General features: G+C 39.8%; 2 protein-coding genes and 1 long non-coding RNA gene across 4 annotated transcripts; 2 read left to right on the top strand and 1 right to left on the bottom strand.

Moving 5' to 3' along the window:
• Positions 1-15,097, top strand: AcCoAS (acetyl coenzyme A synthase). Of its 2 annotated transcripts, none has more exons than XR_006881433.2 (11): positions 1-572; positions 1,874-2,089; positions 4,265-4,460; positions 4,708-4,936; positions 5,018-5,210; positions 5,361-5,553; positions 5,967-6,122; positions 6,275-6,442; positions 7,465-7,654; positions 10,898-11,055; positions 11,521-11,647. XR_006881433.2 is itself a non-coding variant. In XM_046610133.2 (11 exons), the coding sequence occupies exons 1-11, from the start codon at positions 484-486 to the stop codon at positions 12,931-12,933; spliced, it is 2,073 nt and encodes a 690-aa protein (XP_046466089.1). In that variant the 5' UTR covers positions 6-483; the 3' UTR covers positions 12,934-15,097. The 2 variants fall into 2 exon arrangements, 1 of the variants encoding a protein (XP_046466089.1); XM_046610133.2 differs by lacking the exon at positions 10,898-11,055 and adding an exon at positions 12,737-15,097 and having other exon boundaries at positions 6-572; positions 11,521-11,766.
• On the bottom strand, positions 7,888-10,423 carry LOC124211264 (enolase). The gene is made up of 3 exons (XM_046610135.2): positions 9,904-10,423; positions 9,401-9,646; positions 7,888-8,438 (listed from the first exon to the last, which is right to left on the bottom strand). The coding sequence occupies exons 1-3, from the start codon at positions 10,421-10,423 to the stop codon at positions 7,888-7,890; spliced, it is 1,317 nt and encodes a 438-aa protein (XP_046466091.2).
• Positions 15,098-16,714: 1,617 nt separating the features above from the next.
• LOC124212434 (uncharacterized) lies at positions 16,715-17,434 on the top strand. Its single transcript, XR_006881646.1, has 2 exons — positions 16,715-16,799; positions 16,876-17,434. It is a non-coding gene; the product is annotated as an uncharacterized lncRNA (long non-coding RNA).
• The last annotated feature ends 210 nt before the right edge of the window (positions 17,435-17,644 follow it).

Raw genomic sequence — 17,644 nt, 5'->3', positions numbered from 1 at the left:
ATCGAGTAAGCGTCGCAGCTCGTATGGCCATCGGCTCTACGGCCTCTTGACACCGTCGCGGCGTCGTCGCTCCGCTCGAGGTACGAGCGGCGTTTGAGTCCCAGTTCCTTCCGTTGCACCGGCGGCCTGGTCCCACCGCGAAAAGGAAAGCACGTGTATCGATCGCGGTACCGCCGGCTGTAGCAGTGCCCCTGCCCCTCATCGCCCAGATCCCCGACGACCTGCGCCCTGGAGAACTAACTGCAAGCCGAAAGACAAGTGCGGGTTGCGCACCAGCATTTCGTTAACCAACGTTCGAGGAGGAAGTCAGTACTCCAACCGCCTCTGTCACGTATCGACACGGTCGATTTCTCTTCGGTACATGCGTGACTTCTACTGACACAAGTGTTCCGAGGGTCCGTGTCAGTTGCAGATCCTACCCTCGCTGGTCCAACGAGAGTACAGGGGTGTCAGGGTGAACGACTAAACATTCAAAAAATAAGTATGGCTGACAGAATTTACCATCCGAACGCGGCGGTTGCTGCGAATTCGCACTGCAGCAGCTTCAAACAGTATCAAGAATTTTACGAACAGTGAGTTTGAACTAATACAGCCTGCGTCAATTTACACACGTATTTAATAAGATTATACAGGCATAGATTGTTGTCCCATACAGTCATATGAAAATTAACCAAATCGCATTCGGTATTGTTATACGTAATTCATGCATCTTTACTAGCTCCGCCAAATTTACTGACCGTGTTTCTCTTGATCGATATTCACGATGACGTATTAGGACCGTCAATCGATTCAGTTGGTAGTCCGAAAACGACGAAAAACTATACATTTCGAGGGTGTCGTAAATACGCGAATATGTACAAACTTACATATTATACATGTATATGCATATGAGTAAGGAATCATGTTCCCGGATTGCAATCTGACCTACACAGAGATCGACAACCTTGGCGTAGATTCATCTCGCACCCGTCATCCTGCTGGAACATGCAACGTCAAAAATGACGGTGTGTTTTTTATTTCCAAGCCAAACTCGGATATTTTCTGGAAACGTAAGCCCGTAATAAAGCGACCCCAAAACATCGTCGAATAGCTTGAATTGCCTTCTCTTTTCACTATATAAAATTAATGTTTGTAATAATTTCATTCAACGCAACTTAAACAAGAAAACAACTGACGATACAATCACACTTTATCTTACTCATCCCAAACGAAACTATGGACAGACGAGTTTCACATGTCCGTAAAATGAGTACCATTTAGTGCATGTGCATGAAATTCGTATTCAGCCGACGTAATTAAATACCTGCACGTGACCGCGATTAACCGCATGTACGTGCTGCACTTGTATGGTTATTAAAATAGGTGGTAAAACCTACGCGTGTGTAATACGTATGAATCGCGCGGTATGCATTTTTAATTTTCTTATCATGTTTTATTTGGTAAAAGAATTCAAACTTCAGATGCTAGTTTACTTCGTAAATGTTATTGGAAACAATCGTTCGATGATGATGGTGAATGGCATTAATCCGCGTATTGAATTCCTTGCACTGCATCGCCACTTTATTAATCAATTCGCGTTAATCAGCTGCAAAGATAATATGTAGTTTTGTATGTAACAATAAAGATAACCTCTGAACTCTTGCGGCGCTCCTGCACCCATATCGCCACGAAGTGCTATTTACCATTTATTATACATTGCCTCGCTTAACTGCAATGTATCACTCTGCCTAGCTTCGCAAAATTTATAAGAATGCACCTATCCAATAGGTAAACAATGTTTTTCAGCGACTTAACGATAACGACCATCATTCATGTACGTAACAAGTAAGAGTAAGAAAATTATCAAGTATCTGATGTATTTCACGTTTCGCAGATCGATTGAAAGTCCCGAAAAATTTTGGGGTCAGGTGGCCAAACAGTTTCACTGGGAGACACCGGTAAAAGAGGGAAAATTTTGCTCGTACAATTTCGATGTAAGTAAAGGAGACGTATTCATCGAATGGATGGAAGGTGCCTCCACCAATATTAGTTTCAACCTTCTCGACAGAAACGTAAAGAATGGAAACGGCGACAAGGTTGCCTTTTATTGGTGAGTTGTTACCTTTTCATTAATCCAATCAGGAAAGTTCACCACGCGATTGTGTTCTCAAAGACGGAAGCACCCCTCGAACAGGCTGGTGAAATAGTTTTAAAATTAACTTTCCTGGTAACGAATTTATCTCAATAGTTGAAGACTTTCAACTTTGTCATTTTTCACATTTTGACTTTGATATAATACTGTAACAACTGAAAACTTGGGAGAAAGGTATCGTCCGATCACATGTGTACCGTAAATACGTGTAGACAAGGTGACCAACTTATTGTCCCAAGGTTTGCACGATAATAAAGAATATAAATGGCTCGAATGGTTATTAGCTTATAGGTATGTATATTTCTAATAAAGGTATTATATCATATTATAGCCTATGGCGTGATGCGAGAGTGATTCTCTTTTTATTTTTATTCTTATCGCTATAAATTTATGCGAATCGGTAGCTTCTATGCATGCAAGACACGTGACGGATTTTTTTGAAACTTGTATTACGTAACGCTGAATATCTACAAAAATGTTTATTGATTTCTTGTTACGTTTACGAGTAAAAAAGTTGAACTTTACCCACATGATAAACATGTGAAATGTAGTTACAGTCTGCATATAATCTTTACAACGATGAACGTTGGGCCAAATTGCTGATGATTGAATATCATGAATATCAATAACATGCATTTAAGATTACAAACATGATCTTGAAATATTGTATTCATGCTGAAACTTGTCATTTATTACTCTACGTCGATTCGCCAATTTGTGCAATGTACATATTTAACCAAACTCGCGCAACTAGTTGTCTCGTTTTGCTGTCGAACGGTTAAAATTCGCTAGTTCGATTGGCCAACGTCCACGTGTCCATCACCACCAAATTAAACTGATTATATTATTGGTCATTCCCTCGCGACACGGTATCCATCTGTCGAATTACATCGTCCTGCATCTACTCGTACACTAATTTTGAGCGACTTTATTATTTACTATTTATTAGACTCAAAGAGAGAGAACGTGGTCTAAGACGCTTTAAATCCACAGTCCCCGGGCTGACCCGTCGCAAATTGTGCCGATACACCTGTTTACTTTACAGTTTTTCGGGGTCACTTTGGCGAGGATACGGTCAGTTGCGTTTAAAACACCATCCAGAACGTTGGTTTTACATTGAACTAGAACCCTTGCATATTCATTAGTTAACTGACCGTCAAACACAGCTCTTGACTGTTAGTAATAAATTACGTGGAAACAGATGTTTATCAGTACTGAAAACATACAATTTCTCATAGAGGATGCCTAGTCACCTATACTGTAGAGACTCATTGTCAGCGATTCAATTCAATTTTTGTAATTATTATACAGCATTAACGGTGATTGAATCATACTATTTATACATTTATTAATGACTGGATTCGAATCGTTTATAATTAATATGTGCTACAACTAATACGTAAGAAACAGACCGACAAACCGTGGTTCGAAAAAAATTAAGGTGTCATCCTGAAATTAAAATAACTCACGTACATACTTGTAAGTAAACACCTGTTTAAAGAAAATTTTACATACTAATTAATGCAATCGAGGAATCTCTTACGTCAAGAGTGACAGTCTTCACGGTTGCATATACATACAACGTACATGTATGTATATATAGGTATTTCCAGGAATTTATTTACGTTGATATTCACGTTTTTCGCCAATTATCCCCCTTCTCAACCGCAATGACAAGGCGTTACTTAATCTTCACCCGCGTGTAATGAACACACGATATGACATATCGCGCATCGTGTCAAATGTCAAATTGCACGTGTTTAAATCGTTCCTTGGCAAATATTTGGAGCAGCACGTATCTGTGCGATAGCTGAAGTATAAACGATCTGAATTTCTCGTCCAATGCCATTTATTCTATGAAACTATAGCAGGTATCGGCACGTTAAGCAATCGCAATCGGAAGAAGCCTCGAATACGGTAATGATAATTCGCGTAATACGACGATAGTTAAATCTGGTGTGAATTACAGAAGAACCTCTGCATACGGCATGGCCAGATTTCTCGTTGCACGCTTGTTACATCTGACTCTAAGATAACACTGGTCGTAGGGTCTCAATCGAAGAGTCGACTTTTCGTTAAATACTCGAGGGCGGAACGTTACTAACGAATAATGTGTCCGGTTTATCTGTACAGGGAAGGTAATCATCCAGATGACTACTCTCGGCTTACGTACAGAAAACTGCTTGAAGAGGTCTGCAGATTTGCCAATGTCTTGAAATCGAAAGGTGTAGCCAAAGGCGACTGCGTAGCAATTTATATGCCAATGATTCTCGAATTACCCATAGCCATGCTTGCGTGCACGAGAATAGGCGCCACTCACAACATTGTGGTAAGTTTTTGCAATTTTATCGGGTGTCATTTTTGACCTTGCGAATGTATGCGTATGACGCGGTTAGTACCAAAACTGTTTGGTGACTTGATAGCCAAGTTAACGTCGCAACTACAAGTTGTGGTTTATCGTTAGCCTGCAGCACGCCGTGTGCTATCGACTTGTATAAAAAGTATGATGTAATACACTAAGCAGTGAGCTGATAAATATATCGTATATACTCTGTCTAATTTTTCCTTGCGAATAGTTTGCAGGATACTCGTCGGATTCACTGGCAGAACGAATTCTCGATTCAAAATCAAAAGTCCTCATAACTGCGGACGGCGTATGGCGTGGTGAAAAGCTCCTGAATCTGAAACGTATATGCGACGACGCTTTGGAAAAGGCAAAAAATAACGGACACCAGGTAGAAAGCTGTATAGTGGTATCTCATCTTCAAAGGCTCAGCAACACTATGACTAAATCAGAATCCAGGGGTAAGATTATCATACTCTCCGAGTGAAAATCACGTGATGGGGATATACGGGTTTTCTCCTTGTTTCTTTCATTGGCAATAGAAGGTGTCAGCGTAAATGGTACAAATGGATCTACGAATGGTACGCAAAAAAATAACCCGCGATCCGACGATTTTGAGGTTGCTTGGATAGAGGATCGAGATTTTTGGTGGCATGAAGAGATGGAAGACGTTGACTCTCGCTGTTACCCAGTATGGATGGCTGCTGAAGATCCTTTGTTTATATTATACACTAGGTACAAATGATTTTATCGTATCGCATGTCTGATCTATGGTAACCGTCATTAAAATGCGTTAAATGCGCGGATAAATTTCTTGGACGTATGTACCCGATGTCCGGTAATTTCCGGGTATTATTGTCTTCAACAACGTCTCTTTTACCGCAGCGGCTCGACGGGGAAACCAAAAGGAGTTCTCCACACTACAGCCGGATATCTCATTTATGCCGCCACGTCGTTCAAATATGTTTTCGATTATCATCCGGGCGACGTGTATTGGTGTACAGCTGACATCGGATGGATCACAGGTCATACTTACGTTGTCTACGGTCCATTAGCGAATGGCGCCACCTCTGTCCTGGTAAGGTATAACAAACATAAAAACTTGTGCTTTACATGTAATCCGAATCTCAACAATCAATCTGAAGTCAATTGTTTTACGGTTCACTCGGCAAAAAAACTCCTGCCCTAAACGTACCGGGACGTGGAAAACCTTGTTGCAGGGTTTGATACCTTCTGCACCCAAGTACAGCGATAGTGTTTTATTCAGTCCCTGAAATCAAAACGCCCACTGGAAGTAAAATAATCTAGAGTCTGCAATAGCCTCATCTTGCCAGGCGTTTGCCAGGTCACAGTTGCTTGGATGCAAAATGTGTCAGATAAAAGTACCGTAATTCGAGCTATTAGAAATCCCGATAATGTACTTTTATAATCATTGTACGCTCGCTATTACTGTCAAAAAGTAAGAATAGTTTAATGCGCATCTAATTACAGTTTGAAGGGACACCGTTTTATCCGGACAATGACAGATACTGGTCAATAGTGGATAAATATAAGGTCACGCAATTCTACACAGCACCGACCGTCGTGAGATCACTCATGAAGTTTGGAGATGATTTGCCAAAGAGACATGATCTTACGACTTTAAAGGTAATGTATAATTGCTTTTCGGATAAAACGTTTTTTTATGAGTACCATGGACTGTAGATTCTTTATGCCTATCGATAGAGGGAAAATCTCGAGACTAGGAATAATGTCAAAAAGTTAATGTTTTGTTGGAATCTAAGTTATTAACAATTCAGGTCCTCGGATCGGTAGGAGAGCCCATTAACTCCGAAGCATGGCTGTGGTATTACAACGTCGTCGGTCGTGGCAAATGCAGTATCGCCGACACATTCTTCCAGACCGAAACTGGCGGTCACGTAATCACGCCACTCCCAGGGGCGACACCCATGAAACCCGGATCCGCGGTAAGCCAACTCAACCACCCTTACCCATTACCGCGATGGAAGGGGAAAAGATGTGCAAATTGGTGTCTATTGCAATTATGCCCATATTGACTTAGTTCAGGGATTTGACGTGTCAATTGGTATGTAAGCAAACGTAACGCAAATAGAAAAAGCTGTACCTTATGCGGACGAGTGGTAGTGCGCGTACGTAACGGACGTGAAATTGAGTAAGTAAGACGTCAATTTGAATACTTTTTCGCCCATCGAGACGCCTAATAAATCGCGAAAAGTTGCCTAAGCGTAATCACAAACATTTGCTCATACATTGTCGGATGAGATAATTAGCGCACCACATGTTCCTGCACCATCACCATTGCTATGTTATGCGTACTACAATCATTGTCAACGCGTAGAAATGACAGCATTTTAATCAGCCGCAGGGATTTTAGACGAGCACCTGCTTGTGAGTCAAGTCCCAGTAGAGAAGTAAGGCTGGTTCTAGATGCAGATCCCGGTACCGACATTTTATCGACATTTTTAACCGCTTCACATTTCAGACACAAACCCTTTTTCCGGGTGGGGGTTATCTCTACTCTGATTAACCTCACCAACTTGGAAAAAAATGTTGTGGATTTTTTCCAATAATCAAGAAAGTTAACCAGAGTGGAGATAACCACGACCCGACAAAAAGGGTTTGTTTCTGAGCTGTGACGCGTTTAAAAATGTCGATAAGATGTCGCTATCTATACCTGCATCTAGAACGAGCCTCACCTCTCTACCGGTGCCAATGGACGTACCACAATAACGATGAACACCATCTATTGACAAGTTTTCGTTTACATACTGCGTGTTCTTCTAAATAAAATGCCCCAAGTAATTACTAGAAATAAATTTTCCTTCCATCGATTATCTGTACTGTAGGAGTGGCAAAAGGAAACATTATGCAGAATTGGATTCTTCCAATACTTGCATCTAAAAAAATTTGTCCTCTTATGTGTCTTCCGTGTGTGAAATTATTTACGGATAAAATATACATTTTCCAGACGTTTCCATTCTTTGGCGTTTCACCAGAACTTCTAGACGAAGATGGTACCGTGATCAACGGCGAAGGTGAAGGTTTTCTGGTCTTCAGCAAGCCGTGGCCGGGTATGATGAGGACATTGTTTGGAAATCACGAAAGATTTCAGTCAACGTATTTCTCCAAATTTCATGGCTATTACTGTACAGGAGACGGTAAGAGGGAAAAATTTGTACTACTTGACATATTATGATTACTCGTGCATTGATATCTTTGGTGATGAAAATACATACAAAAACGGAGAATGATTGGTGACTTGGCTACCGTTCGTTTCACCACAATTCAACAGCATTCAGCTGTTGGATTAGAAGTCAATACAACCATCGCTTATGATCATAAATTCAATGTTTATTCGTTGCGTACAATTTTGATTCATCTCCATCTATAGCTATTTGTATTTGCTGAACGGATACCTGAAATTGTTGCCGGCATATTTGGCATCTTTCCCCAACTCTTCTTCAATCCTCAAAATTTGATTGTATTTCGCTATTCTGTCACTCCGACACGGAGCCCCGGCCTTAAACTGACCCGCGGAAATGCCGACGGCCATATCCGCTACAAAAGTATCTTCAGTTTCTCCGTAACCTCCCGACATCAAACAACTCCAGCCACTGGTCCTCGCCAATCGATTACAATTTATTGCCTCCGTAACAGTTCCAATCTGAGGTAACCTGATCAGTAGACAGTTCGCGGTTTGTTTCTCAATCGCTTCCTCTATACGTTCGATGTTCATTGCCGTTAAATCGTCGGCGACAATTTGAATTGACTGATCGCTCAGCATCGGCCACCCGTCCCAATCCTCCAAATCAAATGGATCCTCTATCGATACGATCGCTGGAAACTCATTCATGTATTCCAAATACTGATCGCGGAGCTCTTCCGCCGCAATATAATCGTTCGGGTCGGAATCTTCGCTTTTGAAGGATAAATCGTACTGCCCTGATGCATATAATGTGCATGTGTGCATATGTTATTTACAGCAATGTGAAAGTAACTCAGCGAGAAGTTATATGATTCTCATCATCCTGACTGCGATTCCCGTTTAATAAGTTGTGAAAATCCAAAAATCGAAGTATACAAATATCGAAGACATGGTAACGAATCACACTACTCGCCTTCCGGCAGGCAACGGAAAAAACAAGCCGTTAGTTTCTGGAGAAGCCTTTTTTTGCCACGCTCAATCCTACACAGAATTGTCATTACACAGGAAACGTCCTACACTGTTCAATTAAGGCAGTTCATACGCTTGAATCAGAACTTTTCTAATTAATTCCATACGCAATAATCGCACATTGGATATCAATAACATTTGTCTACTCGTCAGCATGAATTCTATGAATTACCTTAAGGTATTTTGAGTGTGGTTTCATCGTTGGCCTCACAAGGAAGGTATCCCTGGTCGACATCTCCTACTTGATTTCTATTGTAATATGTTATAGTAGACTAAAGACAAAGCGACACGTAATTTTTTTTTTTTTTTTGTTTTTTTTTTATCAGCCGTTAAACACTTTAAGAGGGCGAAACCACTCTCCAAAGTAAGGCATGTCAAGGGGCGATTTGGCAGTTTCACCCACAGGAACACAATATTTTTCAACCGATCCAGCTGGAAAAGTTTTCTAATAACCAGATATAAAAAATGCAATTTTCTCAATAAAAAAAAAACGAATAAATTTAAAAAAAAAACAACCCCAATCGACACTTGACATGCCTTACTTTGAAGAGTGGTTTCACCTCCTTCAAAGTGTTTAATGGCAGTTGAAAAAAAATTCGCGTCACTTAATTTTTATTCTACTATAAGATTATACAAAAGAAATCAAATCGGAGACAGCCACCTGGGATACCTTCCTTGTCAGTAGACAGTGTTACTAACAGTTGTGAAAAATTTTCCAAGTGCTACCTACCATCCTTGCAAAATGTTGAGGCTGACATATCTAGAGCAATTTTAATCTTTCCATCGTAGCCCGCCGTTTTGATCGCCTCGTCTATTACAGACAAGGCTTCCTTGTCGTCTTCTAATTCGGGCGTAAAGCTACCTTCGTCGCCTACCGGTAACGGTAGTTTCGCATCTTGTTGTTCGGCAAGTTTTCGCTCCATGACGCGGAATACTTCGGTGCCCATTTTCATCGCATCGGCAAAACTCTCCGCACCTTGCGAAACGAAGGATAAATGAATTACTGTGCCGCTTCGATTCCTCGTGCAACGTAAAGATCAAATTTAGCTTCTACCCGATTCATATCTGCACGTGAACACACACATTATACGTAGGTACTCTATACGCGGTGTGTTTATTCGTTAGCTGCGTCGTCGTCGTCATCATCATCATCATCGTTCCGATTATTATTATTCTTATTACTAATGTCGCTGCTCTTAATGTATCATGCGACGTATAATTGTATATGAATACCTGTAGGTAGGATCATGAATTCTTGACAGGCAAGAGAATTTCCAGCATATTTTCCGCCGCTGATGACATTGAATGCTGGTACGGGAATAATTATTTCCGTGTTTTCTGACAATTCGGCAATATATCTGTAAAGCGGGAGACCCCTTTTTGCCGCGCCGCCTTTGCAGCAGGCGACAGAGACGGCCAGAATTGCATTTGCTCCGAGCCTTGACTTGTTATCAGTTCCGTCGAGGCTTGTCATAAGATTATCAATTTCGCGCTGCTGACAGACTTCAAGCTTCGACCGAAGAAGCTCCGGAGCTATGACGTTGTTGACGATTTCAACCGCTTTGAACACCGATCGCCCATTGTACGAGGCTTCGTTGTTGTCCCGTAGTTCGGTAGCTTCGTTTGGGTTAGGCGAGAAAACACAGGGGACGGAGGATCGCAGAAGTCCAATATCGGTCACGAGATCAACTTCGAGTGTTGGGTCGCCGCGAGAGTCGAATATTTGTCGGGCTTTCAATTTCTGGATAGGCATCGCTCTCTCGCGGATTAACCTCGTATACCGACCATGCGTAAGCTACAATAATTCATTGAGTATGTCTGCTTGTCCCTCAAACTGTCTAAATCTTTAAATGGTGGACAGAAGTTACCCAAAGGTTGAGACGATGAAATTTTGAACGTGTCACGCGGACATATTTTTTTATAATTACCCCATGCTCTTCATGGCATATTAGATACAGCTTCGTGAAGAAGCTGGACTGTTTTGTTTCGCATTGCGTCGCGTCTCGTATACACTGATCTACTTATACATATACCTAACAGAGATCAATGATCTCGCATGATTACGCAGGTAGGCAAAAAACAATTGTCTTTTTCTGAATTTCTTTTGAAATAAATAGATTCCGATTTTATCCGGCGAATAATAACCACAACCTTTAGTTGTTACGCATAAAGTTTGTTTTCGTCTTTTTTATGTTGATAAACAAGTGTCGAAGTTTTTGGTTGATAGCTAATATGGGTGCCTACTCAGAAGAGAAAGGAAAACGTTTTCACCAAGACGTGATGAACTCTATTCTTATTAACGTTATCAGGGGCGGCATAACGAGAGCATGATGGGAAATTAAGTTTCAGGTTTGATAGAAGAAAGTCCATACGAAAATAGAAAAAGTACGAAAAATAATCATTTTTAAACATTGTTTATCAATTCTTTTACATTTCTAGTTTATTATTAATTATTATTATTGAATAAAAGTGATTTAAATGCAAAACTGAAGTTTGTTTAATTTTTATTTAGAATAAATGTTTGAGAACGTAGGTAATTTTTCTTAAAATCCGAAATATCGTTCTGATTTCTGCAAAAGCAAACTTTATTTATTGAAACTATTTTTTTAAAGATTAGTTACATGGAAGTGATCAAAACTTGACATCTAGAAACCACAGTCAAAATTCGTGTTAACCGGTGTTATTTCCGTGTAAAAGAAATTTTTTTGACAAATCAGGAAGTTTGGAATCTTAGAGTTTTCGGCCTTCAACAAAGGTTACTTATCAGACGGTCGTGGCCCTTCCCCCAACGTTACTCCATATCGATAAAAGCGTATACTGAAAATGACGATCCCTGAAATATGCCCACAGGTGCGAAGCGAGACGCCGATGGTTACTTGTGGGTGACAGGCCGCGTAGACGACATGTTGAATGTTTCCGGGCACTTGATGTCCACTGCCGAAGTTGAGAGTGTCTTGAGCGAGCACGAAGCAGTCGCTGAAGCAGCTGTGGTGAGCAGACCACACCCGGTCAAGGGCCAATGTCTTTACTGCTTCATTACGCCGAACCAGGACGCGCCGTTTGACCGAAAGCTGCAGGATGAATTGAAGATCAAAGGTGCGTACCATTCTCACTCGTCACTTTACGAATAATTGTATAGATGTGATATACGTGAATTTTCCCAAAAATAATTCGATATTCGATCATTACGATTCTTCATCTAACGCAAGTATAGTTTACGTGTGTTTTTTGCCTTCGTGTTCCGTAGTAAAAGTAATCGTTTCTGCGACAGTACGAAAAGAAGAAAAACTTTAAAGCAAAGTCTCCTTAAGCCTCGTGTATTTTCGATATCACAGGTGTGCAACCACAAAACTGCACAGGTATTTTATATTGTTTCTTATAGATTTTTACTCACTGTAGCCGCGATAGATACTCAAAGAATTCCATCACGTCAAGATTTTTCTTCGACTCGTGTTTGTAGTTTCATTTAGTGCGAAACTCACGTTTAATTCGAAATCTGGTATCCCATTCTTAATTTTAAAAATCCTGTGTAAACCTGACTTCTTACTTGCATTCAATATGTATTAGAGCGAAACTCAAGAATAAATAGAAGCAGGAAAACAGGAAATGGAAAGCGGTAGCGAGTTCGGGGATATATCAAAGAGAAGAAGAAAAGGTTTATTGGCCGAAAAAAAAGAAAAAAAAAAATTAACGTGGAACGTTGAGTACAATTCGTGAAGAAACTGTTTGTTCAATTTTATAAGAAACAATGTTTAGTTCATTCTAATGAAGTGGTGGGTTTTTCGTTATTGTTATGCTTTTTTTGTGCAAACACCTTGCATTTTACAAGAACGCTGTACGTGATGAAGGGAAATAAAAGTAATTTTTGGAAAACATACGATTACCCAAAAAAATTCCATACAGCCGAAATGAAATATTTTTCAACAGACTGGTGTATTCGCCTTCGGCCCGGTTGTCGTAAAAAGACCTAGTTTGCCTCCTTTATCCATGATCTACGTTTTTCAGATTTTTTCTTGTGGCCCGAGCATCCAACTGGTTTTTAATTTTGTCTCTTTCTACGTTTCAGTACGAGAAAGGATAGGCCCCTTCGCTCAACCGGATGTTATTCAGCATGCCCCTGGCCTGCCGAAAACGCGATCGGGAAAAATAATGCGGCGTATATTACGAAAAATAGCTGTCGGTGACAAAAACGTTGGCGACACATCAACTTTGGCCGACGAAGCTGTGGTGGATCTGCTTTTCCAGCTACGACCACAGATTTAGAAATTGAACCCGCTACAGCATATAAATGGCACTCTTGCGTTCGTTCACATCTGGTATATTAAATATAGTGAAAATGAAAAAGTGTAAGAAACTTGGTTGCGTTTCGCTATCGTCCGTTACTCAAAATCAACACATTGATTGGCTATATTCCCGCGTCAGTTAACAAAATTCACCTGTCCCGAAACAGTCGTGTCGACCAAAAATGGGTATCATCGTATACATATGTACACCTTTTCATTAGTATTATACCACATTATTTATACGGGTCTCGTTTCCATATTTTCCATATTATATATAAGTAATATTATTATATATATTTATTAGAGTGTTTCAAGAAAAAAAATTTCGGAGTTTTCATAACGCTAACCGATAAAATGCCTGTTTGGGACCTAAAAAATAGCCTCTTAAAATGTGAGCCACGTAGCTTATGCGTGAGAACTGCCGCAATTGATTTTTCCCAAACAGGCATTTTATCGGGTAGCGTTAAGAAAAATCCAGCATTTTTTTATTTTTTTTGAAACACTCTAATATATATATATATACCTATGTATACCTGCAGACAGTCGCACGCCATCGTACACATATGCGTATAAGCCACTCTGCGTATTGTGTGATTTATTTTTATGCGACAACCATACAGTTAGTGTTCAGCTTTAATTTAAATGCTTTGCGAAGCTCCGTACAACATACAGATGCATAATGAATAATTCTGATATTTTACTGCGGTACCACACAAGCATAAACACGCCATGTACACAGACGCGCATTTTAAAAACGTACGTGGCTATGCATCTCAATATAGCTAGCAGTTGCAAATAACTTATTGTCGGTTGATTCATATATTTTTTTCTCTCGTCTTAATTATTAACATAGTAATCTACGCAGAGGATGAGTGTTATTTTTATAGTCCATTATACTTACATTTGACAGGCGGTATTGAATATACACCAAAATCCTACCGTTCATTTTGCAAAACGCCAACTACTGTTAGGTCAAATTATATTTAGCTGTCACATACTCAATTGTTTTACAATTAAACGACTCAGTGTGGAAATCTGATCTCCAAGCCATCGTCGGTAAGAGGATTCACGACTAATCATTCCAACGAAGGATGTTTACAACGTATATTGCACCGATCGTATAACTTCGCTATACTTTCTCAAACGAAACGCAAATTAAATGAATTAAAAACGAATTATTCGTGCTACATCTTATCGTTAGAATAATATGTGCACTAACGTTTCAACGCAACAGCAGTATTTAAACTAGGAAAAAACACATATACCGTACGTCATATACGTCCACGTCACCGACTGGGCTGCGTTAAGAATGAATACCGAGGTGTATCTTGTTCTCAATGCACACTAGTGAATAAAAAAAGAAAGAAAGAAACCACAACATTTCGAACGAACCCTTCGGAACTCTTAACACAACCCAACAGGAGCGATATAAGTTAGAAGAAATAAGCACAAGTACCTACCCGCTTCTAAACGTTATTGCGACTAATAAGCATTATATTCTAACGAAACAAAATGTTGAAAGTAAATAAAACACTGCAGTGCAGTGATGCATTGGTAATGTACCGGGTTATTTCGTAGAAGTGTTCCGTGGACATGTTTAACATACGGTGAATCCGCTTGCATTATGCAATACAGGGTACATATTACCGATAGACGCTTTTCAAATTGTTCAAGATTGTAGAGCGTGAGGTGTCGGCCAATTTTATCAACAACGACACAAAAGTTTATCAGTAAAATGTTCTCTCAGTTGCCGAAATTTGCAGGCAGATTTCGGTAGGATGCATCCTGAAATTGCATAAATTTGGGGGGATTTACTCTGCAGCAAATTGCCCGTGTGAGATTTCTGCGAAATAATCAGGTATAATAAATGTAAGTGATGTATAATACACTACTGGTGTGGAAAAATTGGACTGAACGAGACCGGAAAATGTATGATAGTTGCAGGAGAAAAGCTCGTGTAGAGATATAATATATGTAATACCTATATATAAATATATATTTATTGAAGACCATGTTCCAATGCCTCGAAATATTCGAGACTAAATACCGTACATATCATTCCTCGCAGGAAACATAACGTATAGTATACGTAATATATACATACCTCCGAATATATTATGTGAATAAATATCACTCTATGGTAATATTAATATTTTTATAATATACCTCCATTACAAGTTCGACTCCTTGTACAGTACTCTCTAAATTTGAATCAGTGAAATTGCAGTGATTCCCAGTTATAAGTATACCACTGGAAAAAAACTGCGTAGACACTGACGTTGCAGTGACTTATCACTGATACCTCACTGTTTTCCACTGCATGTATATACACTTATTTTCTCCAGTGGTGTACTTGTAATTGATTCGCATTTAGAGAGTAGAGAGTGCGCGAAGTGGCCGATTCCCGAACGGAACGAAAGCCTTGCGGGAATGTATGAGAGCATGTGGAAATACCAAAATCTGTTGCCGCCGATCTCGCTAAGTTCGTTAAAGGTAAAAAAAAAAAAAAAAAAAAAAACAAGAACGCGCGCGAGCCGACGCACTATCGTGTGCCGCGAAGAGATGCTCGCTAAACTCCATGGCGAAAATATTACCACAAGTTTTATACATTCATAGATTTTAGGAGCCACCACCTTAAAGAAACCACCAACATGACAATGTACATTAAAACAAGTACCAGCAACGATAGACTTCATATAAAAAAAAAAAAAAAAAATAGTCAAATCAAAATCCTTACATAACTTAAACAACCAAGTACATAACTTTTTCGCAAAAATAAGAAATCAATACTAAAACTACAGAATTAAGTACGAAATGAAAAATTTGATGTTAGTTGTACTTGGTGGGCCTTTTTAGGAAAATACCTTGAAAACTTTAACGTTATTGTTTCTTGTATCCACGATACAATGACCATCTATCGCTGTACAGCATTTTGTGCAACTTTACATGATATGTAGACCACATCTATCAGTTCTGTAACAGTACAATCGATTTACAGTGTTACAGATTAGCAGTTCAACCGATATGAATGCAATCATCCGCACATATATGGAAGAAACACATAGAGGTGATTTTTTTTTGCTGGATTTTAGAGAATCATCATATCATATCATCATATTATATCGTACGTCATACATCATATCATTATCATATATCATGCATCATCGTATCATACATCTGATCTTATCATCATATCAAATTTTGACGTCACCAACATTTTTTTCTCTCTTGACGTCACCGATCGTAATCGTCGACGACGAAAATCATTCGGCCGAATTCCACAGACCGGAAATGAACGCGCAGTAGAGAGAACATACGAGCATCGCGCTCCGCAGATTTCGAGCATTAGGTTCACGCCGACCGTAGTAGCTCAGGTGCTAGCACTCGTGACTGGGGAGCGGGAGGACTCGGGTTCAAATCCCCTGCCTGTCAATTCGGTCCTGAACGGCAACTTGCAAAAATGTAAGAAGACCGGTCACGCCGTTCAGACGCCGAGTTGCTGGTCGGTGCTTTGGACTCGGGTCCGGCTACACCTGGACAAGGTTTTCGGCAGTTTCCCTTGTTCCTCGTGCGAATGCGGGTGTTTCTACTACTACTGCCAAAAACCCCCCTGCTTGCTCCTTACTTCCTCAAATTTGCAAACATATTTGTGATAAATAAAGAATCATTATTATTGTTGTTATTATTATTACCTCCTGGATACTGCGCCCTAGGTCTTCTGCCTGCTGAATTTCGACGTTCAGAATTAGCGCTCCGTAGTTCCTGCGCTCTAGGTCCTCTACCTGGTGGATCTCAACCTCCAGGACTAGCGCTCCGTAGTTCTAGCTATTCATTGAGCAGAATCAGGTAAAATCCGAGTACATGAAAGGTAGAACAAACCACCACAAGTCAGAAACTAAATTTCCAACTTAATCTACCGCAGTTGGAATGAGCATTCGCTCGACTAAGTCAGCAAATTGTAAGAGAGCTCTCTTATAACCTATTGGAGGGTACAACATGGGTGCGCTGTGATGCCAGGACCGCTCTCTCTCTCTCTCTCTGCTGGGTCAGGTCGCCGGGCAATGGAGGATTTCCGGATGGCAAAAGCCCAGCTTGTTACAGGGCCCCAATGTTCCGAGAACGGGGATAAGGGAAAAGGTACTTTTAATCAGAGGTCCTTTTGTATGTAAGTAAATATCCTAGCGAAATGTACAAAATTTCACCGGAACCTCTTCCTGGGACGAAACTGAACACTTCCACGAAACTGTCGAAAAATATTTTGCATCTTCTCATAATTCCGTATGTAATAGTTGTTTTCGTGAAGCAAAGGCTTTTGTGAAATTATAAGTACAACAAGTTTATCAGCTCTTATCTCATAATTTATTACGAAAACTTTACATGTTAATACGTGTTCTTGGACATATTATGCAAAACAATCTTACCTAATTCTAGTTAACTTTGTAATTGAATAAAAAACTGATATAACGGAGGTGAATATGAAATGAGGAGAGTCTTACGCAAGCTACGTGGCCATACTCCTTTACTCCCTGCAGATCAGTGTTTTACATTTATTTACATTCTATCATTTTGTTGTTAGTCATAATCGTAAAATAAAAAGCTATTTTATTTTCGATACCTTTATAGGTATACCTTTATTATATTATAGGATATACCTTTTATATAAATACCAAAATATTTTTGTATTTGGCATC

This window comes from Neodiprion pinetum, chromosome 2 (genome assembly GCF_021155775.2).
Source record: "Neodiprion pinetum isolate iyNeoPine1 chromosome 2, iyNeoPine1.2, whole genome shotgun sequence".
Classification (NCBI taxonomy): Eukaryota; Metazoa; Arthropoda; class Insecta; order Hymenoptera; family Diprionidae; genus Neodiprion; species Neodiprion pinetum.
Note: the sequence above shows the minus strand (reverse complement) of the source record. Positions and strands in the feature narration are given on the sequence as shown.

Coding starts and splice junctions, on each gene's coding strand:
- LOC124211264 (XM_046610135.2), bottom strand. CDS start 10,423: ATGCCTATCCAGAAATTGAAAGCCCGACAAATATTCGACTCTCGCGGC. Junction 9,647..9,903: donor ATTCATGATCCTACCTACAG/GTATTCATATAC, acceptor TCGTTTCGCAAG/GTGCGGAGAGTTTTGCCGAT. Junction 8,439..9,400: donor CTCAACATTTTGCAAGGATG/GTAGGTAGCACT, acceptor TATATGCATCAG/GGCAGTACGATTTATCCTTC.
- AcCoAS (XM_046610133.2), top strand. CDS start 484: ATGGCTGACAGAATTTACCATCCGAACGCGGCGGTTGCTGCGAATTCG. Junction 573..1,873: donor TATCAAGAATTTTACGAACA/GTGAGTTTGAAC, acceptor CACGTTTCGCAG/ATCGATTGAAAGTCCCGAAA. Junction 4,937..5,017: donor GACTAAATCAGAATCCAGGG/GTAAGATTATCA, acceptor CATTGGCAATAG/AAGGTGTCAGCGTAAATGGT.